This window comes from Lithobates pipiens, unplaced genomic scaffold (assembly GCF_037356315.1).
Source record: "Lithobates pipiens isolate NorthernLeopardFrog02 unplaced genomic scaffold, aLitPip1_a1.2 Scaffold_3, whole genome shotgun sequence".
Taxonomy (NCBI): domain Eukaryota; kingdom Metazoa; phylum Chordata; class Amphibia; order Anura; family Ranidae; genus Lithobates; species Lithobates pipiens.
The window spans coordinates 147134600-147160580 of NW_027507790.1; the positions used below are offsets into that span (position 1 = coordinate 147134600).

Below are 25981 nucleotides of genomic sequence, written 5' to 3' on the forward strand. Positions count from 1 at the left end.
GCTGGCAGGGCGTCAGAAAAAGTCCTGCCAGCAGCTTTGGAGCAGTGAACTCACCGCTGCTCTCCGTTGAAATCAATGGGACAGAGCTGCAATACCACCGGCAAAACGCCACTCTGGCGTTTTGCGGACAGATTTAACCCTTTTTTGGTTGCTAGCGGGGGGTTAAAACTGCCCCGCTGGCGGTGGAATAGCGCAGCTAAAATGCCCTTTTTGGCCACTATCTGGGGTTAAAACCACCCTGCTAGCAGCCGAATAGCGCCGCATTACCGCCGAAGCCCGGTGCGGCTCGGTGTGAAAGGGGTCTTGGTGTGAACCTGGGCTAAATCATACTTTTAAGATGAGTGGAATCTGGTTCTATAAAATATCTGTAGCAAACTGCTAGGTTTGTAGTTTGTTTTTAGGGGATATATAGATTGATTAATTGGTAGTGACAGTCATATCCGATACTTTTGATATCTGTATCTGTTTAATATCTTTGTTACACCAACAAATAGTGTGGCATGTATTTTTTTTTTTTTTTTTTTTTTTTTTTCCTGCTCCTCTTTCTGAAACTACTGGTTGCCTGCCCATCATGCTAATGCATTGAGTTTATTGCTTTGTGTCATTGGACCAGAACAAGTATAGAAATGAGGACTTCTGACTCGTGTTGCATACGACTGTGTTGAACCTTTAACAACCACTATTTTCAGAAAAAAGGCCCGTAATGGCAGCCTCCATATTTTTCTCCTGACAGGTATACTTTAAGAGATGTACTGAACAAATGATTACCTTGCTGTCTTTACTCTTTCAGTGTATCAAGATTCCAAAATCAGATAGCCTCAATGAAATGCACAACTTTAACTTCTATCTGTCAAACGTGGGAAAAGATAACCCTCAAGGCAGCTTTGACTGTATCCAGCAAACCATATCAAGGTAAGCGGCCCATTGCATTTTTACCTATAAACTGTTCATTGACCTAATGGGAATGTATGCGGTTTGGGTTGTAGTTGATTATGCCAATACACATTACCTGGGCTATTGGCTGGCCAAGCAATGTATTTGCATTGGTCCTTGCCTTGATGGATATTTTTATAGTAAAGAAAAAGCCTGATTAAAATGGCTTGTAATTGGTTGCAATGGAATTCTTATTCCTATGGGTCAAAAGACTCTCCACTTTTTTGGCTTCTGTGTTTAAAGTGGATGGAAACCTGAGAATTTTATTTTCAATATAGACTTCTACCTAGTACAGTAGAGGATGTCAAGTCATCTGTGCCTAGTCTTGCCACAAAGTGTTAATCAAGCTCTCGGCGCTGTGTGGGTGTTTTTTATTTTTATTTTTTTGATAAACTACATTGTTTTGTCGCTGCTCCACACCTCAGCATGATTAGGCATGCTGAAGTCATGTACCTTTTCCTGAGTTTTGACTAGTTGCTCAAAACTCAGAAGTAGGAGAGTTGTAGAGGTGAGTGTTGAGTCTGACGCCACCCACCGAGCTCCAGCAAAAAGACCCACCCACTGATTCCAGAGTTTTGCAGGGCACCTACTACTGAAGTGGGTGACAGTTGCAAGCTAGGGTTACATGTAGGATATGTGTAGTTTACATCCACTTTACACTTAAATTGGTAGCATTTTCCTTAAAGCAAGTCACGTGGAGAGTAGTCAGCAGGAGAAACAAGTAGAAGTGTCGGGACCAAGTGGTTGACAACGTTTTCCAGTGGATTCTGGGGGATGACTTCTACTCTTCAGGGCACTTGCCAGTTGTCAATTTCTGTAATAAACTAAAGCTCATCTAACCTTGTGGCTTTTTTTAATAAATTTTTTTTTTCACCCCTTTTAAAGCTCGGGGCTGTCGAAAATGAACTGCCTGGGTTTCATACAGGATAAAATTACAGTATGTGCCACTAATGACTCCTACCAGCTTACAAGAGACCGCATGACCCAGGCAGAGGAAGAAACCCGGAGCCGTAGCACCAAGGTCATAAAACCTGGTGGTCCATTTGTAGGTAAGAAGTGTAAATTGGAGACTGCAGATAAACTTTTAAGCATTCTATTGAAAATTTGGTTTAGGAATCAATCTGCATGGCTTAAGGTAGTTTAGTTGAAGATGCGGTGCTCTTGTTCATATGTTGCTGTTTGTTAACTTTGATATTCACAGCCTATGACGTGATCTGCTGTAATTTCCAAGTGTGGCTAAATATAAACCGCAGACTTAAAGAAAAAAAATAAAAATTGCATCCAAAGTACAATATGTATGTGGCTTGTTTGCTGATACTTTGCTCTGTAATTCTCAGACTGCTTAGTTACCTTTGTCCACCAGAGCTGCCTATTGAGTTTAGTGGCAAATTGGGTCGACCAGAAGTTGCAATCTACAAATCTAAGACTTTGCAGCCCCATTGAGCTACAGTTAATCTTACTAATTTACTAAATTTGCCCTCTGCTTAAAATATTTTACATTAAGAATTTTTTTTTATTTTATTTTTTTCATATATGAATACATATTTCTCCATGTATGTGCTTATAGAAGACTTGCTGTTTTGCGTATCTTTTGCTTCATGGAGAAATCTAGAAGTAGAACATCTGAGCTTCACTAAAGAGTACAAGTCAAATGTATCAGTCTGGCATCTGGGTTGGCACCATTCCTTTGGCGCTGGAAATATGCCCATGACACTTTATAAGCTCTGCAGGATCCATTGTGACTTGCCTTTAGCACTGCTGCTTGTTAGGTCTGCCAAATACTAGAAGAAATACCATTTCTGCAAAGCCAAATTTTGGTTTCAAATTCGATGAAGCAGTATGCGTGTGGAAAAACTACCTTTCATGAAGATTGACTGTAATAACGAAGAATAGCAAGGTTTCTGTTGCCCAAGAACTGCAATCCTCTTTTTTTTTTTTTTTTTTTTTTTTTTTTTTTTTTTCCGTGACGTAGAAAGTAAAGATTTCATTTCCCCATTTTTGTTTGAGTGCCACTCTCTAGATTATTTTGGGCATTTTTTCCTAACTTTGTATTATCACTTTTTTTTTTTAGGGAAGAGGGTCCACATTCGTAAACCAGCAAATAGTAGTATTCTAGATACAGCACCAGAAAGGAAAAGGTCTACGCCTATTAACCCTGCAAGCACCATACGAAAGTCAAATATCAGCAGCAGTATTGCACAACGGCCATATAGGGAAAGGGTGATTCATCTGCTGGCACTGAAGCCATATAAAAAACCAGAGATACTTGCACGTTTACACAGAGATGGCGTTAATCAAAAAGACAAGAACTCCCTCGGTGTTCTCCTGCAACAGGTGAGACTAGCTCTGTCGTACCGTGTAGCTGTTTTACTGTTGCTAATGCAGGGGCACAAGACTTCTGTACATTTGGTGGTTTGAGGTTTTAAATGCTTTAACACGGCATGAGTCCTCCATATTGTATTTGTTTTCTTTTAACCTTGCAGTTAAGCATAGGATTGGAAAATTTTATACAGGATCTAAAGTGAATATCTATCAAGTTCCATTAGACATGGCATGTTTTTCAGGGTTTGACAAGAAATGCAGCTGATCTTTGTACTTTGATGTAGTGCTGCATCTTTCCAAATCTTGCCATTTTTTTTTTTTTCTGGGTTTAAAGGATAACTTCACCTTTCGTAACATGTTGCATCCAATATTTGGGGTGTAACATGTTGCGAACAGACCAGCGCCTGGACCTCTCCCATCCCCACTGTGGCAACTAGCGGGGATCTGCTATATAGCCATATGTGTACTTTCCCAGGAGAGAGACACCAGGTCATGGTGGTGACATGCACAAGCAGCCAGGGAGGACTACATGGTGCTTGCACAGTGGCTGTGGTGGCATTAATGGACATGTAGCCCTGAGGTGGGGGGAGCAGTCCGGAGGCATAAATGGGCAATCCTGTGAAGTAGCATGATGGGACATGTACTGAAGTTTGGAGAATCGCATTAGGGAAGAATAAAAAGGACACACAAGCACAGTGGCTGTACTGGCAGTGGACTTGTGGGACATGAGGCCCTGAAGTGGGGAGATGGCATGTTCACTGACTTGATGAATGTGCACTCCCCAACTGAAAGTTCAGTGCACAGAAACCCGTATTCTGTGGTGGTAAAAACACACAAGAATATTTCTTGGTCGGGGTGTTTTTATTTTATGCAAAACCCTTTTTATTTTTCTCTTTTCAACCAGTTTATGTGAATGAAGGAAAATGTGGGGCTTTAATCCTGTGTGGGTGTTTTATTTTTAATTTTTTTTTGTCTTTTGGGGCTTATTCAGTAAACAAGTCGTGCATAGCTTTAAGTCTGCTCCCAAAATGTATGTATTGTCATTTAACTTCAAAAGTATGTATTCAGGCAGACAGTGCATCTGCCATAAAACTCCTCCCTAATACAACAGAGTATTTGCTTGACCCCCTGCTGACGGCATAATACAAATGTAAGTCTTGTCTCTGAAGTGTATGTGTCCTCAGGGCTCGTTCAGATGAGCACTTTGCAGTGCTCCCCACCCTCTTATCACTCCCCAGCTTAAATAGGTTGGTCACATGGCTGGCAGGCCTCCGTCTCTTTAGATAATTGAAGCTGTCTTGCAAACACCATGCAAGCCATTGTAGGAACGGACCCGGACTTACAAAGGGAGTATAAATTCCCCTCTGCTGTGTTTTAAATGACAAACCTATTTAAACATGGGCTGGTGTAGTAAAGCATGGCTAGCTGCCAAGTAAGTGCAAATCCATCCGCGTGCAGCTCCACTCTCATTTGTACCAGTCCTTAGTGCTGTGCTGTTCATGGTGACTTATACATATGGGTTTTTTAGAAACGCTGCATTTTCTGTTAATGTATGAAATGCTTCTGCTAATAGTGGTGGCGTTGCAAACCTTGCCCTTTATATGGAAATGTAGAGGGCCATCAGTGGCAAGCTAGAAGGCAGTTAGTTATGCTAAGGGTGAGGTCACCATCTGGGAAACAGCCAGTGCATTACACCACTACTGAAAGTCGCAGGATTTGCATACAGTTTTCTAGTGTTTGAAACCTTGTAACTGTAGCAGGAGGGTGGGGGAAGCCCAAAAATTAGCTTTGCTGTAATGATCAGTACTCTATGCCCTGTAATAGCCAAGGGCTAATCTGTTGCATTTGAGACTTTGTATTTATTATTTACATATGACAAGGGGTTAATAATCTGACTGCCTCTTAGCACCAGAGGAAAGAATTCTTTGCTACTTTACATTTCAGATGTCAGCAAGCAAGGCTTCTGCTTTAGTACAGTGCTAGCTCATCATACGCCACTGGTACACTGTGCTCTATTTTTAGCTGCAGCAAGCTGATCATTTCTGTTACAAAATCCATGCACACCCATATTGGGCATTGCTACACCTTGACTGGCGAACACGCTTCGTGTCAGCTGTGGCAAGCACAGCGTAGCAGCACCTTATTTTTTATTTATTTTTCTTGGTAATGAAATATCTGACTAAAACCATATATTGATAGTTTAGGGTTATTTCCCTTTATAAAAATACAAAGCCACATTTTTTGTTTGCACTTTAGAAATTTAAAGGACCTTTTGGGTTGAAAGGGTTAAATGGCACTGACTGGGTCTTTGTACTCTGCAGCATTTGAAACAGTACAAGCCTGTACTCTTCTCTGTCACTGAGCCCAACACCCATTACACTAGGAAAGGGGCAGAGGAGTGTGGTTTTCACTAGAAACCAGAAATGCAAACATCTGTAACCCTGTGTTTCTAAATGCAGGCTCAAATTCTTGAATAACTGCTGTGAACTTCAGAAGTATACATAGTGTATTTTAAGAAGTGAACTGAAATTCAGGCTTGGCTTACAGCACATTCTGGGCAGATTTAACCATTGGCTTTTCAGACTCGTATGGGCCTCCACTTAGGAAAAAGGCTACATATGAGATTTTTAATCGATGAGATTTTAAACTTGTTCAGTTCATGTTACTTTGGGGGAAATGTTAAGTCTTGTGAGTTTAAGCTAGCAAGGATATGTTTTAAAGGAAGAAGTTGCCTCTTGTTTTGAGAAGTTTATCCCTTTAGCCCATTTAAGGCTACCAATCCAAATAAATTTTGCAGTGCCGCTCTAAGCTGATATGGAGATCTACCCAACAATTGCAGTGAAAGAAGAGGTGGTGTAGGAGCATTATCAAAGAACAGAAAAGGTGCCGCACGGTGTATTGGTATGTAGATAAATGTGGCCTCAGCCAGCGCCACTCCAGCCACATCCCCCCGAAATGTTTTGACCTGCTCGCCAGGTCTTGGAGAAACATGTCGGGGGATGTGACTGGAGCGGTGCTGGCTGAGGCCACATTAATCTACATATGAATGCTCTGGTTCGGCAAGCAGTGCCTTTTTTTTTTTTTTTTGATTCCGAGCATATGAAGCCACTGTATAGTGTGATTTAGGAGGTTTATGGCCTTTTGCATAGGTGTCGTTCCAATGCAATAATAAACATTTTTATTGCAGATTTTGGTTGCACCTTCGAAAATGGCATGAGTATGTGTGCCCCTAAAGTAGCCTTCTAATGTATCCATCAAGATGTTTAAAATAACTTGTCGAGTGCAGGTACCAGTGCTAGCCTTCAGATCTGTTTTTGTGCTTGAGGACTCTGGATCCTAATACTGGGTTGTATACCCAGCCTTGTCTTCTATTTGTGATTTACCTCCCATTGTTGGCATCCAGCGCTCAGGCTGTATTCACACGTCAACGTTTCGAATCGCAGGCAGATTTGCCACGATTCTGCTCATGTTTTGAAAGTGCCAATGTGTGAATGACAAATCGTGGGACTCTCATTTGAGACACCATTCATTTGAATAACTCCTTAAATCGCGGCGTGGGATTGTCGTGCTGCAATCGCAGCAACCCGCCATTTGTAAAGCATGTAAGGTGTTTTTCTGCCTTCTATGTTGGTGACCTGAACAAAACTGCGGTAAAAAATGCACAGCTTTGAAACGCTCAGGTGTGAATGCAGCCGAAGAAGCAGAATATCTAATTGAATATTTCTCAGCATAAAAGAATCCTGCAGAGTGATCTATAAACACTCATGCGCAGTACTGAGAATACCTTTTTTTTTTTTTTTTTTTTTTTTTTTTTTTTTTATTAGCTTTTAGAATGTGTGAAGTCAAGTCTGACATGGATAACTCTGCAAATGATTATTACTCTGGTGTGTCATGTATCAAATGAATTATGCTTTGCTGCTCTGCTATACTATGTCACTGAGGTTTGGTTTATTTAGCCAAGCCTTTTTAAAGGACTCGGACCAGCTGAAGACTATAGAAGGCTGTGTTGCAGTGACATCTAATATATATACTGGGAAGTGACATGCCCTGTTGTGGAGCTGTAGGTCTCAGAAGTATTTCTAAATGACAACCTAAGTATAGTAAGTTAGTGTATATTTATAGGTTGTCCTGACAATGCTGTGAGAATCCCCACACCGAAGTGTTTTTATCTATTATATTAGGCAAATAGAATGCTTTCTCCAGCATTAAGCTACATATCCTGGATACACTATTCTGGGATGGGCAGCATATAGCCTTACAGAACTGCATGTCCCCACAGGTCCCCACATGTGATCTTTACTAGCAGCCACAGGTTAATGTAATCTCCATACAAACATAAGTGAACCTGTCACTTTTTTTTTTATTTTTTTGTTTTGTTCACATTGAGCTTTATGGAAGAAATCTTGAACTTTCCGTAGAAGTTTCTCATTTCCATTAACCCTTTTTTTTTTTTTTTTTTTTTTTTTTTTTTTTGTCAGTAATGTAAGCTAATGGAGAAATACTGGTTACACATATCCTATTATTACTTTCTCTCCATTAGGTTGCCAATTTGAACCCAAAGGACAATTCATATACGCTTAAGGATTTTGTTTACAAAGAAATACAGAGGGAGTGGCCTGGATATTTGGAAGGAGATAAGCAACTATTAGACAGAGTTCTTTCTAGGTATGTACTACCGTATCTAAAATTTCAGTGTACTATTTACTGCGGTTTGTACACTACACTCCTGTTTTTAAAATAAAATGTTCCTCTGTGTATATATGAAGACATGTTTTTCTAAAGTGTAAAATAAAAAAAAGTCTGCCATCACTAATGCAATGAGTGCAATACTGAAGGTTTTCTTATGCACTGTAATCTATTTTGTGATTTCATTGTCGGCAGAAAACTTAACCAGTCTCAGAATGCCGGCTCCAACCAGTCAGATTCTCCTCCTCCGTCAAGTGCTGCATCTGCATCTCCTACCCAGGTATTTGGGGACACGGGTATTTTGTGGTAAACCTTTGACCTATTTTGTCCCTTTTTTCTTTTTTTTTTTTTCTTGTTCTGAGAATTATCTCAGCTTTAGTATTCTTCCCTGCGACTTTTTTTTTCTCAACAGAGCTGCTGCAAGGTCAGGCTCTAGTCTGATAATTCCAGATCAGCATCTTCTTCTCCTTCCTTCCTTTTTTTCTTTTTTTTTTTTTTTAAGTGGCATTGCATGCAGGCAGTAAACGGATAACTGCAATGAATTCAGCTCTGATCTATTGCAGTAAAAGCACTGGCTTGTTTGCTGCATGCGGCACTGCCTGCTTCATGAGCATTCCTCTTCTGATTTGTAAGTGGAAGAATTGGTTCTGGCTGAAAAAAAAACAATAATACTGTGATGTACTAGTTACTTCTACTGAATTGTCGTGTGTGTGTGGTGCTTTTTTGACTTGTGCAAACATAACTTGCCATTTTAAACGCTGGAGTTGCCTTAAGTGTCTGTGCTAAATGGCTTTTATGCTTTCATTGCCATTCTGCTTCTAACTTCATCTTGTTGATATAAGCTTTGATGTTAAAACCTAGAAATTGGTTACCAAAACAGGTGCACACCGAATGTGGTGCAGCTGTGCATAGTAAATCTCACCCAGTATGTTTAGCCCAGAGTTTAACTTCCAATACTGGTTCAATGTCAGTTTATAGAAGGTGAAGTCTGCATTTAATTCGTGCTAAAATGGGATTCACCACAGAAAAAAAAAATCGGCACTGGAAGGGCTGCACACAAAAATGCATATCAAATGTTTTGGCATCTACATCTAAAGCCTCGTACACACGGTATGATTATTGGACAACCGAGCGCCTGATTTTTGCCAAAAGGGCATATGCCAGGATCTTGCATACGAACATTACACAAATTGTGCCACAAACACGAATGTAGTGACGTACTACATGGATTTTCAGCTCTTGAGCACCATCCTTTGGGCCCCTTCTGCTAATTTCGTGTTTGAGCGTTGATTCCATGCATGCGCGTGTGTTCTTTCAACTTTTGTGACACTTGTGTACTGACCATCCGCAAATCTGCCGGAGCTGTAGTTTGACAAAAATTTACTAGCCTGTCATCCAACACACCAATTTTTCAAAGGAGCGCACTAATGGTAAGAACCTCGGACAACAGCCTGTCAAACGACAATCCCCTTCTGATTTTCATACCATGTGTATGAGGCTTTAGATTTCACAAATAAAAACCTATGGCTTTATAAAAGATGCAATGGCTCACCTGGTTGCTATGAGTTACTGCTTTTTGTCCGTCTTTTTATTACCTTGCTAAATAAGCCTGGAAATATCAGAAAATCAATTGCAATGTTTAAATATGGACTCAGCTTATGTTGTAATATATACAAAGTTACGTGAATTGTCATTTTGGAAGTTTTTATTTTATTTTCTAAGCTCTTTTCCTTTCTGCACTTCTCTAGAAACGTCTTTTGGATTCGGAATTCATTGATCCCTTAATGAATAAGAAACCAAGGATCTCTCACCTTACAAACCGTGTGCAGCCCACTTTAAATGGCCATTTGGGTGACAAACCAGCATCCGCACCTCCTCCACCCTCTGCTGCCGCCACCCCAACACTTCCTCAACTTCCACCCGCACGCCTTCCGGTCTCCAACCCGCAAAATATAAACTCAAACTCCAATTCTCCTAGTACTCCTGAGGGTCGGGGGACACAAGACCTGCCTATGGACACTTTCAGTCAAAATAGTGGCACCTATGAGGACCAGCAAGAAAAATATACCTCTAGGACTAATCTGGAAAATTCTGTACCTACTCCAATTAAGTTGGGAAAGTTGGATCCCACGGACGATAAAAATAGCACATTGCACAAAAAGGCAAAGAAAGCCAAAAAACACAAGGATAAAGACCGCAAGAAACTGGACGCTGAACCCACAGTGGAAAACAAGCCAGCACACCTAAAAGAAGAAATCATTAAGGCAGAAAAGAGCCCAAGCCTGGATGAAAAGAAAGGTGCAGCAATTTTATACAGTATCTATGTGAGGGCTACAGAATGTTTGGGGTTTTTTTTTTTTTGTTTTTAATTTAAGTACATGCAAATGGCACTAGACATGCCTTATTTATTGATGTGCTGCTAGAAATGTCCTCGTGCATAGAAGCCAAACTGATTCTTCCTTTTAGGCTGCTTTCACACTGGGGCGGTTTTCAGGCGTTACAGCGCTAAAAATAGCGCCTGAAAAAAACCGGGCCCTTTACCTCCAGTGTGAAAGCCGGAGGGCTTTCACACTGGAGCGATGCGCTGGCAGGACGGTGAAAAAAGTCCTGCTAGCCGCATCTTTGGAGCGGTGAAGGAGCGGTGTATTCACCGCTCCTATACCGCTCCTACACATTGAAATCAATGGGACACCGCGGCAATACCGCCGGCAAAGCGCCGCTGCAGCGGCGCTTTGCGGGCGGTTTTAACCCTTTTTCGGCTGCTAGCGGGGGTTAAAACCACCCCGCTAGCGCCCGCAGACCGCCGCTCCTGCCCCAGTGTTAAAGCAGCCTTATTCTCAATGCAGTGTGGAAGAACAGGCAAGAAAAAGAATGCTAGTGTCAAGAACACTTCTGCATGAAAAGAATTGGGCCTCTCGTGTCCAGTTTTTAGTTGTTCCTTAAACTGTAGCTAATGCGTTTTTTTTTTTTTTGTAACACTACCAATTGAAAATGAAGACCAATGCAGGGGTAGAGCCTATTGGGAATTGTGCATGCATGCCTCTGCTTGTATAGGAACGTTCTGTACAGCAAGGTTTTACAAAACTGTCAACACTTTCAGGAAGCTTTATGCAGTGTTGAAACATTTTAAGCACCTTTCAGCTCTGATTTGGGGATGGTAAATGCACATTTCAATGAGTTTGAAATATTTAATCAAGCTGCTGTCTTCAGTAAACTTCAGTGTTTAAAGCCTGCTTGCAGCTTGTTAAAAAGGAGTCAGCCTGTTTGGTATCTCTTTATACTGTAACTGCCAGTTGCTAAGCTTTGCACACCTTTTGAGACCCTTTGAGCCTTTTTTGCACACTTCCTTAAATCATTTTAGGCCTGAAGATTAAATAACCCAAACCACCCAAAACCTATTTTCTGAAAGACACCCTAGAGAATAAAATGGTGGTAGTTTTATTTATCTATTTAGTGTTGGACATGGTCTTGTGCTGGAAATATTGCTCTTTGGCATGTGAGGCAGTATGTAAAGTGGAGGTGAAATGTGGTTTCATGTGTAGACACCCCTGACTTGGAATAGCAATATGCAAGCAATCAGGCAGCAGCGCTGCTTGTCAAATTTACATGTATGGACCTGGCAGCAGAAAGGTTAAAGAAAATATTTTGTAAATGTTTTCTGTTAGGGGTGCACCGAATGAGTTTTTGGTGCCGAAGCCGATAATGAAAACTGATACCAAAAATGACTTTTTTAAAAATATTTTTATACAGGAGATGGTCAGGCTGGGGACATGGTACAGGAGATGGTCAGATTGCAGACTTGGCACAGGAGATGGTCAGAGACTGCGGCCATGGTATAGGAGATGGGCAGACTGCGGACATGATATAAGGGATCAATGCAGCCAGCCTGTGTCCCCAGTGCAGCCTTGCCTGTGCAGGGGAAGAGAGGAGAGCCACCGCCAGGTTGATTAGAGCGCTGGGAACATCACAGCTTTCATTTCAATTGCTGTGTGTGCACTGTCACCTACAGCCCCTCCCCCTTCGGGGAACTTTGGTAGACCACCCGTCCCAGGATTGGACGGTTCCCAGCGCTTTAATCAACCAGGCGGCGGCGTCTCTCCTCTCAATTCTGCGCTATACGACACCCCTTTAATGGGCGGCACCAGGGGCAGGGTGCAGACCCCGTCCCATTTTCAGCTCAATTATTGGCCTTTTTTTCTCCATTTTTGGCCGATTATGTTTTGGAGGTTGACCTTTCGGTGCATCCCTAGTTTCTGTAACCCATTGCTCTTTTATATAACACCCAGAGGGATGTTCTAAGGTGTGCAAGAGGGCTGCTGCATTTATTACATGCCATATGTGACACATTGCTATATCTTCATAGAAATAAGAAACTGCATGTCAAAAATAGAATGTTTGTGGTTTGAGAATTCTCAATGAGTACTTGCACCTGCTTTCATCACTGAAAAAGTGTGAACATCTGTGGTGTTAAATATTTCCGCTGCATGATCAGGAATTCAGTACAATGGTCTTAGCCAGATTGTAGCTTGATTCTGATTTTTGCTCTAGTTCACGTCATGTTAATTGTACAGTGCGAGACAAAGGCTAAATGTCCATAGACCCGGGGTTAGTCTGGTACCTTCAGATGATCAGACATTGGCAAGTTTGAAGGACACGCCCACCCCTCTGGTGTTTTTAAGGTGATGGACCTCTTAGCTTAACTAGTTTATTCTTTGTATTCTTCAATCAACTCCTTGCTGTCTCCCGTAAAACTTTGGGAACTGCACTTGGGCTACTTTCACACTGATGCGCTTTGTAGGTGCTATAGTGCCTGCAAAGCGCCCTGAAAGAGCCGCTCAATTCACTCAAATGTGAAAGCCATTGCGCTTTGTGCGCAGTTTTAACCCCTTTTTGGCCGCTAGCGGGCAAATGGCACAGCTTTATCACCTGTGCCCACCCCGGTGTGAAGGTAGCCATATTGGAGTCGACATGTAATGTTTCAGGCACTAGCTTCTTTCCTTCTTCTTTTTTTTTTTTTTTTTTCTCTCATCTCCTTACTGTTCAAATGGCCTTTCTATAAAATCTTAAATACTTGCCTTCTTACTAGAATAATAGATCTTTTGAGTGCAAGAAGTCAAAGTAAAACATTGCATCTATGCGTTTTGCAGATCCACAGAAACCATTTATCCTTTTCTTAAGGGCCCAGTTCATGCATCTCTTCTCCTCCTCCTCCTCCTTCTCCTCCTCCTCCTCCTTCTCCTTCTCCTTCTCCGTCAATTGAGTTGCATGAAAAATGCATGTGTTTGGTGCATTTTTTTTTTCTTAGGAACATCAACACTTCCCAAAAATGAACATGAGAACTTAAACCATGCCAGAAAACACACATGCATAGTTGGGAACCTATCCTTAAAAGCCCTGTCTTGTCACAACTTCAGTTTCAATTGTCACAGGAATGATGCTCCTTGATACATTCTACTTTGAAGCTGTTATGCAAACTTGGTCAAGGGTCAATGTAGAGCTTCTTTGATCTAAATTTGAATAAGTGTGTTTGTGTGTGTGTGTGGCAGGGCTTTGCACACTTTCTTGGGAGTGACACCACCATAAACCTTTTTTCTTGAGGCATATGTCAAGGCAAAATAACAAAAATTTTTTATATATATATATATATTTCTCAAAGGCCGCTTTCCCAGGTAGTTGGGCAAACCTGCACTGTCATGTTGCTGCAGTCTTATCTTGAAAAGTCTTATGGGGGTGGTACTACTAAAGTAGGTGGTGTTTTTGCTGTGTCATGCTTTGTGTAAACTCTTTGCTTTGCTTCCTTTTAGTATGCAAGACTATGGCATTGCCCATCTATTATGTGGTGTTGCAAATATGCCCACCACAAGTGTACCTTGTTTTATTCTGTATGGTGTTGAGTAATTTTTGAATGCAAAGACATTTTTGTATTTTTTTTATTTTATTTTTTTCCTCCTTTCTGCTGCCACATGGTTGAAAATGTGAAGTGAGCTGAGGTTGCTTTGTTTCATAGTAAACTCATGTGGGTTGTTGCAGTCCTACTGTGTGCCCGTGTGGGAATACTTTAATGCAATGGTATGTTGCGTATCTTTACCCAGAATTCTGGGTACCCAGCGTACAAGAGTTGATTAATAGAAAATGTATCTTGCCTTTTCCTGCATGACTCAGACTGTTTTTCCTTTCCACAGATGTTCAAGAATCTTGCATAATTTCAGACCCTTCATCCACAACAGAACTGCCAGATTACATAGTGTGAGTGAAGAAGCATCTTGACACTTGTCAATAAATTTACACACAATAGAATATTGCAGCATACCAGATGCAAATGTGGTGGCTGCATTCATGTGTGTGTGTGTGTGTGTGTGGGGGGGGTTGTTTTCCTCGTAATCCTATGTATAACGCAGCCCTTATGCTACATGGTTATTAGATTTAAGATTTTACTGTCAAGATGTTGCATACTGTATGTATAGAGAGTGTAACGGTCTATAGGCTGGAAGAATTTTTTTTTTTTTTTTTTTTTTTTTTTTTTTTTTTATCCTTGTTGCATCTGGCTCCCCTGAAATTGGCAGATCTAAGGTGCAAGATACCCTTTCTCCAGCATAGATTAACTCCTGCCTATTGACATTTTGTGTGTGTGTTTGTTTTTTCTAAGTTTATGGGATTTTCTACAGTGTCCATCTTCTCTGAACAGCAAATGTTTTTACTCAAATGTCTTTAATGGGCTTTTCACAGCCAACATAACGTTGTGTTTTTTTTTTTTTTTTTTTTTTTTTTGTAGGAAATACACGGTCATTATGTCCAATGACCAGAGGCAAAGCTACAAGGATGATTTTAACTCTGAATATGATGAATATCGGAGTTTGCATGCCCGAGTAGAAAAAATCACCAGAAGATTTATGCAGCTGGATGCACAGAGAAAGCGGCTGTCTCCTGGTTCTAAGGAATATCAGGTGAGGTTTGTTTTATGCTGTGACTTGCACTTTAAAATAAAAAAAGCTACCTGCAGAGATTTAAAGTGGTTGTAAACCCTTTCAACACACTTTGACCTACAGGTAAGCCTAGATTAAGGCTTACCTGTAGGTCCAAGAAATATCTCCTAAACCTATACGGTTTAGGAGAGATTTTCCCATAGACAGCGGCGCGCAGGCACACTGAGCGCGGCATCGTCAATGACTAAGATGCCGCGTGTCAGCTCCTGTGCGAATGCGCGGGAGTGACGTCATCGCAGCTTCACCAAATGACAGCAGCGGAGCTGCGAGACCCCACCGAGAAGATGGATGCGCCGGACTACAGGGGACAGCGGTGACTTTGCTGGCTCCTGTGTCAGGTAAGTGACACATAATGGACTACTATGCAATGCATAGTAGTCCATTATGCTTTGCCTTTGCAGGGAATGAAAGAGGAAGTAAACTCATCAGGGTTTACTTCCTCTTTAAGGTAAATGCCCTTCCCACTGCCCTGGCTGCAGACTGCCACTCTAATGATGAGAATTTGTCCTGATAGGTCTCTTTAAAAACGAATACATCAATCTCCATGTTCCTCCCCAACTGTATTTAGTGGCTACTCCTCCTGACCTTCTCTCACCACAAGACTCATTAATAATCTTCAGAGATTTTTAAAGTGACTTTAAATATTTTTCGTTTTTCAGATGTATGTCTGAAAGACCAGTTTTTAGTTTTGATCTTTTTTTTTTTTTTTTTTTTTTTTTTTTTTTCCAGCTCTTGTAGTACAAGTCCAACCAATTGCTGGATGGGTCTTTTGCATGATTACATCATGTAATGCCTGCAATCATATTTATTTCTCATTGGTTTTCCGCAACTTGGGGGGGAAAAAGGCTTTGTTCTTTGTATAGATAGCAGCAGTAATTCTAATGTTTCTGAAGCTTTTCTATAGTGGCGATGCACTTGTGTTGCTCACTCTCTGCTTGGTCTTTTTAATAAGATGCATAGCCGTACTTCAACTGCGTTTTGTCTGCTGAGCCTCTGTGTTCTATAGCAGTAGCAGTTTATCTGGACCAGTCAACGGATTCCTTTTCATAGGGGAGGGGGTGTGACCAAGTGTGGCATACCGTAAGAGCTGCTTCAGCCAGCACTACCGATTTTATCCTGCTTAAGCCTCCTGATTGTACTGCCATCCTTCCCCTGCTCTGCTTCAGGTCACTCACCATCGGCTGCTGCTTAGTCTCTGCTCCCTCTCGCTTGTGATATTGACGCTCTGCCATGTCCAGAAGAGGACAGGGCACTCCTCCACTCGCGAAACCCCCAGCCAAGATGGAAAACTCAGCAAAGGAGGCCGCTCTGCCTTTTTGCGAAGGCTGGTGGAGATGGACTGGAGGATGACCTGGGTTTGCTTGTGTTCCCTCTGATGCCTAGCAGACTCTTAAGCACCTGGAGGATTGTTGGGCCTTTCTTTCTTGGGGTTCTTTGTTTCAGCCAGCTTCACAGTAGCTTTTTTTTTTTATTTTTTTATTTATTTTTTTTCTTCTCCCTTTCCTTCAGTCAGGATTGAGTAAGTCTTTGGCCCTGAGGACTTGGCTTACCAAGTGCCAGGTTTCTGCCATGCTAGTATTTTTCAAGACCCACTGGCTTTCCATTCCTTGGTCAGAACTTTTGTACAATGGGTGGATCACCTTGCACCACCAGTACTTTCTGATAGGTCTGTAGGACCTCGATCTGGTGTTTTCGTCTTCAGAGGCCTCAGTTTTTGAGCCTATTCTTTCATGCAAGGCTGCCTTTCTTGTGTCTATAATGCACTATATTACCAAAATTATGGGAACTCATGCCTTTTACATGGGCAGAACTTTAAGGGCATCCCTGTCTTAGTCTGTAGGGTTTAATATTGATTTGGCCCACCTTTTGCAGCTATAACAGCGTCAACTCTACTGGGAAGACTGTCCACAAGGTTTAGAAGTGTCTATGGAAATGTTTCACCATTCTTCCAGAAGCACATGTGTAAGATCAGGCAGTGATGTGGATGAGAAGGCCTGGCTTGCAGTCTCTGCTCTAATTCATCCCAAAGGTGTTCGATCAGTGTTCTATCGGGTTGAGGTCGGGTTCCTTTACCCCAAACTTGCTTATCCATGTCTTCTTGGAACTTGCTTTGTCCACTGGTCCAAATCATTGGGGGGGAGAGAAATCGTGGTGTGGGTTTTTTTTTCTGGGGTTGGGCTTGGCCTCTTAGTTCCAGTGAAGGGAACTCTTAAGGCATCAGCATACCAAGAATTTTTGGACCATATGCTCCCAACAGGGAACGGTTTGTGTATGCCCCTTCCTGTTCCAACATGACTGAGCACCAGTGCACCAAGCAAAGTCTGTAAAGACATGGATGAGCGAGCTTGAGGTGAAGGAACTTGACTGGCCTGCACAGTTCTGACCATAACCGGATAGAACACCTTTGGAATGAATTGGAGTGGAGACTCTGAGCCAGGCCTTCTCGTCCACATCAGTGCCTTAACTCACAAATGTGTTTCTAGAAGAATGGACAAACATTCCCATAAACATTCTCCTAAACTTTGTGGACAGCCTTCCCAGAAAAGTTAAAGCTTTTATAGCTGCAAAGGGTAGGCCAACTCAATATTGAATATTGAACCCTACGGATTAAGGCTGGGATGCTATTAAAGGGGTTGTAAAGTCAGGGTTTTTTTTTTTTTTTTTTTTTATATATACATTCTATACACAAAGATAAAAAGCCTTCTGTGTGCAGAAGCCCCCCTAATACTCACCTGAGCCATTGGCTCCCATTGCTGACAGTCGGCTAATCAGGAGCGAGCGGATGGAGCCGAACCGCAGCTCCAGCTCCTTGTCTGAATGGTCACACAGAGCTGCAGCTCAGGTGCCAACATAACAAGCTGCTTGCTGTAAGGGCACTCAGAAGGAGGTAGAGGTACCCGAGAAGAGGAGGATCAAGGCTGATCTGTGCAAAACCACTGCTCATTCCTCACCATTCTCACGATTATTAAAAACTCAGTGAGGTGAGATTTTGTATGGAGCCCCAGACTGAGGGAGATTGCGTTATTTTGTGTTTGCAAGTAATCGCACAAACTGTTGTCGCCCTCTCACCAAGCTGCTTGGCAATGGTCTTGTAGCCCATTCCAGCCTAGTGTAGGTCTACACTTTTGTCTCTGACATCCTTGGACAGCTCTTTGGTCTTGGCCATGGTGGAGAGATTGGAATCTGATTGCTTCTGTGGACAGGCATCTTATAAAGGTAACAAGCTGAGATTAGGAGCATGCCCTTTAAGAGTGCTCCTGATCTTGGCTCATTAACTGTATAGCAGACAATCAACAAAACGGCAAAATAAAAAAATACTGACTACATCCACATAAATCAGAGGGGGATTTTTCAATTCAACAAATCCCCACTAAAGCTAGGCTTAGTCACCCCAGGGATATCGCAATAATCAACTTCTTAACCATAGGGGTCTGAATTGGTTGAGCATACAAAAAAACAAGGAAAAAAAATTTGCAAAAATTCTTCAGAGGAATTTTTTTTACACTTCTTTTTTCTTTTTTTTTTTTTTCTATCGGTTATTTCCTCTCTGAATTCTTTTTGGGAATTATTTTTTTTTTTTTTGTTCCTGTTCTTTTTCTGTAACTGTAAAGAAGACACCAGGGATTCAGAAATCTTGCTGATTGGGGATCAAACTGCTTTCACTCATTAAACTGCTAATCAATTTAACTTTTTTTAAATCCGTTTTTCTGGATTTTTTTTTTTTTTTTGTTCTGTCACTGTTAAAATCAACCTACTATTAAAATTCTAGCCTGATCATTTGTCAGTGGGTAAATGTACAAAATCGGCAGGGGATCAAATACTTTTTTCCCTCACTATGAGTTTCTAATAAAAGGTGGTTCTCTTTGAGAACTGATCTTTACTACATACTAAACTCTGGTAACTTATTTATAATTGGGATACTGTGACTTGGAGCTCATGCAGCTTCTCCTCAAAGTGATGAACAGAGTGGCAACAGTGAAGTGAAGACTAGTATTGGCTGAAGCGCATGCAGATATTACCCTGTTTTTGTTTTTGTTTAAACTATCATGTTTCGACAGCAGGTGAAATTCTGTGTTTGCCAAGTTCCTGCTTTTCCATGCACTTTATCAAGTCCGTCTTTATATTTCAGATTGTGCATGAAGAGGTTCTCAAAGAATATCGTAAATTTAAAGAGGTAGGTGTTTTTATATTGCTGAACTGGATGATTGGCTTTGTAGTCAATTTAGCAATCTGGTTCAAGCCAACAAGACCTCTTGACCAGTGTGTTTTTTATTTTATTTTATTTTTTTTTATTTGTTTTTTTTATGGCTAAGTGAATTTGTGTAGTTTTGGGTTGCCCACATCCACATTTCACTGTTAACCATTTAACAATCGCCCCATAGAAGTTTTACTGCCTTACTACTTCTGCCTGGGGAGGGGGGAGATTACTCATAGCAGAAGCCGATCTGCGGGTACCAGGCAATGTATGTCCATTGGCACCCGCCGATCACCAGGCAGAGACACGGAATGAAGCTCTGCCTGATGGAGAATTTTGCAGGGAGTAAAATCCATCTCTCCCCCCTAGTAAAAGCACCATCCACAGTACACAAACACTGGCTGGTGCTTTTTCTAGGGGAAGAGATGGCGATAACCCTTTGATCACCCTTCCAGCCAGTGTCATTGCCGTGACCAGTGCTAAAAATATGCACTGTCACTGGTTCCCACAGTGTCGGCATCTGGTTGGCCGCTGCAATATCGCAGTTGCGCTATAAGTCGCTGATTGCCGCTGTTACTAGTATACAAATTCCAGTGTGTGTGTATATACAAAACCGTTTGTAAATGCCATAACTTCTGTGCAAAGCAATAAATATACGCTTATTGCGGTGTTATGTAGCAGAATACATATTGGCTAAATTTTATTGAAAACATTAGATTTTAATCTGTTTTCTATAGCAGTGAGTAAAAAATTTTTTTTTGCGCCAAAAATAAAAACGCTTTTCGAAGCTGCTACAAGCAAAGCCAACAAAATATTGGCATACATTAACCACTTAAGGACGGGAAGAATTTGCCCCTTAATAACCAAGCCATTTTTTTTTTTGTGATACAGCAATGAGTCGCTTTAACTGACAATTGCATGATCGTACGACGTTGTACCCACACAAAATTGACTTTCTTTTTTCCCACTAACAGAATCTTTTGTGGTATTTGATCCCCTCTGTGGTTTTATTTTTTTGCGCTATAAACAAATGTAAAAACTAATTTCTTCATCAGTTTAGACCAATATGTATTCTAAATATTTTTGTTAATTTTTGCAATAAGCGTATATTGATTGGTTTGCGCAAAGGTTATACAAAATGGGGAATTGATTTATGGCAATTTATTTTTTATTTTTTTTTCCTTTCCCCTTTGTGGAGAAGAGATGCTTGAGGGGATATGATTTCAATATACAAATACCTTACTGGTGACCCCACAATAGGGATACATTTTCCCCACAAGGGAACTTAAAGACATGCGGACATTCACTAAAATTAGAAGAAAAGCGGTTTAACCTTAACCACTTGCTTACTGGGCACTTAAACACCCTTCCTGCCCAGACCAATTTTCAGCTTTCGGTGCTCTCACACTTTGAATGACAATTACTCAGTCATGCAACACTGTACCCAAATGAATTTTGTGTCCTTTTTTTCCCACAAATAGAGCTTTCTTTTGGTGGTATTTGATCACCTCTGGGGTTTTTATTTTTTGCGCTATAAATGAAAAAAGACCGAAAATTTTGAAAAAAAACGCATATTTCTTTGTTTCTGTGACAGAATTATGCAAATTATTAATTTTTCTTCATAAATTTTGGCCACAATTTATACTGCTACATATCTTTGGTAAAAATAACCCAAATTAGTGGATATTATTTGGTCTTTGTGAAAGTTAGAGAGTCTACAAGCTGTGGTGCGAATCGCACAAAATTGATCACATCTGATGTACTGGTGGCCTATCTCGCTTCTTGTGACCTAAACAAGTCAGGAAAGTACAAATACCCCCCAAATGACCCCTTTTTGGAAAGTAGACATTCCAAGGTATTTAGTAAGAGGCATGGTGAGCTTTTTGATGTTGTCATTTTTTTCCCACAATTCTTTGCAAAATGAAGATTTTTCATTTTCTTTATTTTTCTCCACAAAATTGTCATTGTAATAGGTTATTTCTCTCACGTGGCATGTGTATACCACAAATGACACCCCCCAAAAAATTCTGCTACTCCTCCTGAGTATTACAATACCACATGTGTGGGACTTTTTCGCAGCCTGGCCACATAGAGAGGCCCAACATGCAGGGAGCGCCATCACGTGTTCTAGGAGCATAAATTACACATCTAACTTGTTGACTACTTATTACACTTTTGAAATACCAGGACAATGACACGTGACACTGATGACAGATGGCACTGATACGTGGCAATGATGACACTTATACGTGGCACTGATGACACGTGGCACTGATGACAGATGACACTAATATGTGGCACTGATGACACGTGGCACTAATACGTGGCACTGATGACACGTGGCACTAATATGTGGCACTGATGACACGTGGCACTGATGACACGTGGCACTAATATGTGGCACTGATGACACGTGGCACTAATACGTGGCACTGATGACATGTGGCACTAATACGTGGCACTAATACGTGCCACCGGTGACAGATGGCACTAATACGTGGCACCAATGACACGTGACACTGATGACAGATGGCACTGATAAGTGGCATTGATGACACGTGACACTGACAACAGATGGCACGTGACACTGACAGGTGGCACTGATGACAAATGGCACTGATACGTGGCACTGATGACAGATGGCACTAATACGTGGCACTGATGACAGATGGCACTATGTGGCACTAATAACACGTGGCACTGATGACAGATGCCACTTATACGTGGCACTGATGACAGATGGCACTGGGGACAAATGGCACTGACAACAGGTGGCACTGGGGACAGATAGCACTGCGGGCAGGTGGCACTGGGGTGGGGTGGATTGCACTGGGGTGGATGGCACTGGGGTGGATGGCACTGGGGTGGATGGCACTGGGGCAGGATGGCACTGGGGCAGGATGGCACTGGGGCAGGATGGCACTGGGGCAGGATGGCACTGGGGGGGGCATGGCACTGGGGGGGGGGTGGCACTGGGGGAGGATGGCTCTGGGGGAGGATGGCACTTTTTATTAAACTTTTTTTTTACTTTTTTTTTTTTTTTTTTTTTTTCTTTTTTACACTGACGGCTGCTGCAGCCGTTCTTCTCTCCCCTCTCACACGCTGTCTGTGTGAGGAGGGAGAGCGGCGCTGAGAGATGATCTCATATGTTTACATATGAGAGATGATCTCATATGTTTACATATGAGATCATCTCCCATTGGACACGCCGATCACGCTGTAAACGGCCGCTGTGATTGGCCGTTTACAGCGATCTGTGTTTGCCTGTCCCCGGGGGACACGGCAAACACAGAACTTCCGCGATGCGCGCCCGCGGCGGCGCGCATTGCGGAAGTAAACACCAGGCCGTCCAGGGACGGCCAGGCACGGGAAGCCGCCCGCCCTAAGGCCGGCATTCGGCTATAGGGCGGGCAGGAAGCGGTTAAACGGCATTGAGGGTTATTTACTGTAAGAGCGGCAAGGATGTGGACGTCTTTCACAAGCACTGGTTTCAGCAGGGATCATAGTTTTTTTTTTTTTTTATCTAATTTAGGCACCTAAACGACCACAACATACAGGGATATACAATGTAATTACACAAAAGCACACACAGGTTTTGTTGGACTTTGAGGTTGAAAAAAGGCACAAATCCATCAACTATGTACTTAACAAGCTCTATTTTGTGGCGAGAAAAAAATTACATGCATTTTATTTTGGTACAGCATTGCATGACTGTGCAATTGTGTTGAAGTAACACAGTTCCGTATCACAAACTGGTGATGAAAGGGAGTAAATCTTCCTAAGGTCAAATGTTTGCAAACAAAGTATTCATGCAAAGAATAAGTGCCCACTCTTACAGCTGGTAGCACTACCAATCTCTGCTGTTTTTGAAGAATCTGCTAAATTCCAACACTTTCCCCACTGCATGCTGTGTGTCGTCCTCCTAGCCTTGACACGAAATCACTACTGGACACAACAAGGGTTACTTTTGATTTTGCTTGCAGGAAACACTTTGCAGTGTGGTGATTTTAGATTTTTCCATCCAAGTGACTTTACTTCTGACACAGCGCTAGCAGTAGACTGCAATGGCGGCTGTAGATGCGGAGAAAGCGGACAGGTTTTGCCAGTAGGTTGTCAGGAACATGAGTGATGATATGGGGAAATCATATCTGAAAATGCAACACCTGTAGGGCATTGCTTGGGACAGCTTCCACAGACAGCTACACCATTTACCTTCTAGCATTTATGTATGCTTACACATATTGCAGGGTAAAGTCATTCAGGCACCATACTCTGATATGCTATTTTGCAACACTTGGAAATATAACTGCTGTTGCTTTGGTTAATTAAGAACTATTTGAGAACAGGAAGTGGTAACAGCACACGTGCCAGCTTTTGGTTTTATTCCATTAATCAGTATCTCAATAATAAATTATAGCAATTTGTAGAGTTGGTGCAGAAATTGGTAATCTTTCCTGATCTGAGTAAATGTCAATGTGTTAAGTCAACTAGTGGCTTTTTCCATCTTGAGATCAATCTGCATCCATCTTATCATTTTGGTGGAAAAAGTCAAATGGAAACGTGACCCCTTATGATGACCATTGCATTAAGTGAAAGTGAATTTATTCTTGGTCCCTAAGAGCTATAAACTTGATGTAGAACTGTAACCACTGCAGTGCTTGCTAAACTGAATTGCCCAACTGACTGACTTTTTTTTATTTTTATTTCCAGGCAAGTCCAAACTATTATGAAGAAAAGTACAGATGCGAGTACCTGCACAACAAGCTCGCCCACATTAAAAGACTAATAGGAGAGTTTGACCAACGACGGGCAGAGTCCTGGCACTAACGCTCTGCTTAGACAAGATGTGAAAACTCAACTTTTATTTATTTAAAATTCCACATGTGTTACGCTAGGATAAAGCAAAAACTTTTCAGGAGTTTCAGTATTAGCAGACATTGTATTGTTTTCTTCTCCTGATGCCCGACCTTCCTTTATCCTGCTTATTTAAAAGCTGCTTTCTCCTCTTCCTTGTCCTTTGGACTGTCATTTATCTGTGGAAATCGGTGTAGCTACTGGAGCTCCAGTGCCTATACCTGATGAACTGCGCATTTATGTAGCATAATCATGTGCTTTTGGATAAATGTCCGTCTTCTGACCTTTCTTAATGCAAACCCTTTGCCTTAAGTGGTATAAGGTAAAAAAAAATTTGCACAAAAATGTATTAAAAACCTTTAAAAAAAATGGTGGGTTAAGGGACAGAAAGTGTATGTTAAAAAAGAAAAAAAAAACGGAAAAAAAAAGCCTATCTGTCCTTAACTTGAACGTTAACTTTCAAATCGTACCCCCTGACTTCAATGGATGCCTTAAGGTGTTTGCCTGTTTATACTTGGTGTAGTTAAGTATTAGCTACGCTGCTTCCCCTCTCATGAAAGCAAGTGGGAAGCACTCTGTGGCCTATCAGCGTCTAGGAGTGTGCTTGTACGCGTGCAAGGATTGCGTGTGTGTGGGCATGCATGATGAAATCACAAAGCTGCTATGAAATAGGCCAAACGCTCAGGTTTTAAACAACTGACGAGTGTTATCGGGGTTTTCCTATGACTTTGCTATTTCTATTGTGGGGAAAAAACAGAAGCATTTCCATTTCAAGGATTTGTCCACATTATAAGGAGCGAAGGGAGGGCTGATGAGGAAGCTGGTATTAAGCCGAGCCTAGCCCCTTTGATAGAGAAGGGGGGTAACTTCTTGTGAAGGGGTTTAACCAAGACACATTATTTTGGGTGACAAATTAAGAAATATAACCATGTAGGTAACCTATTTATATACTGATATAAAGTATTTTTGAAAGATATGCAAAGAAGCTATTTACCTACATGTATATTTAAAGATTTTTTTTTTTTTCCATCTCCTGCAATCCAGGAGTTGAATAAAGTACAGATTATATTTAACTATAAGAAAATACTGTGATCATCAGACAGCACAAAGTTGCATTTCATGCAATGTACCAGTTTACTTGTCATGTGGGAACAGACTTTTTGGTTTTCTTGACATTCTGAATAAACCGAAAAATTCACTTTTTTTTTTTGTTTTTTGTTTTTTTGCTTCTTTTCCCCCTCCCATAAAAAGTGCTGCCAATAAAAAGGGACACATATTGTTTACAGATGTGATTAGTGGAATGTTTGCCAAAAAAATTTGTCTATCTGTAATAAATATTGCCTCCAGCATCAAACATGCTTGCTTTTGTCTTTCTGTAAACCAGAATGTTTGTATCATGGGTGATTCTAAAAGCGCTTGTTACAGGGATGCCATTTTGACGTACCAGTGAAATGGTTTGATCTGTTTCTTGGCGATAACATTATATCTGGGTGTCGCCCTCATTATAGTGCTCTGAATACAGAAGTGGTTTAAAATCCTAAAAGAATAACATTTTCTTAGACGTTTACGATTGGCCTTAAATTATCAAAAAAGCATTATTGCACTGCAAGAAAATCTTAATTACAATTTGACTATTCCATTAATTTTTCTGTTTTTGTAACTAAAAATAGTCATTTGTACTAAAACACACAAAAGCACTCTTTAAAATAAGGCTTTGTGGTATTAAGGAGTATGCAATACATTTCCCAAACTGATTCTTTATACCTGTAGATGAAACATCAGACTGTTCATCTTGAGGGCCATTACAATGGATATTAACTGTGTTATGTGGGTTGCTTTTTCATAGTCCAATTAAATGCATTCAGGTATGTCAGCTGTTTGAATAAATTTGAATAAGTGGCTATACGCCTGGTTACTTGGCTGACATTTAGTCCATATTTGCAGTTCACACTTATGTGTATCTATTCTGTACCTCCATTGCAAGGTGTAATCTCACAATCTGTAGGGA

The 25981-nt window shown here is 41.2% G+C and overlaps 1 protein-coding gene across 2 annotated transcripts in view; it reads left to right on the top strand.

The window, feature by feature from the left end:
• ELL2 (elongation factor for RNA polymerase II 2) overlaps positions 1-25327 on the top strand; it is a 71511-nt gene extending 46184 nt beyond the window's left edge. For both annotated transcript variants that reach the window (XM_077462363.1, XM_077462362.1), the window contains 10 exons: positions 791-912; positions 1819-1982; positions 3005-3267; positions 7796-7920; positions 8137-8221; positions 9690-10239; positions 14124-14187; positions 14714-14885; positions 19054-19098; positions 23830-25327. In XM_077462363.1, the coding sequence (XP_077318489.1) occupies positions 791-912; positions 1819-1982; positions 3005-3267; positions 7796-7920; positions 8137-8221; positions 9690-10239; positions 14124-14187; positions 14714-14885; positions 19054-19098; positions 23830-23946 (1707 nt within the window). In that variant the 3' untranslated portion in view covers positions 23947-25327. The remainder of the gene's footprint in view (positions 1-790; positions 913-1818; positions 1983-3004; positions 3268-7795; positions 7921-8136; positions 8222-9689; positions 10240-14123; positions 14188-14713; positions 14886-19053; positions 19099-23829) is intronic.
• Positions 25328-25981: the final 654 nt, after the last annotated feature.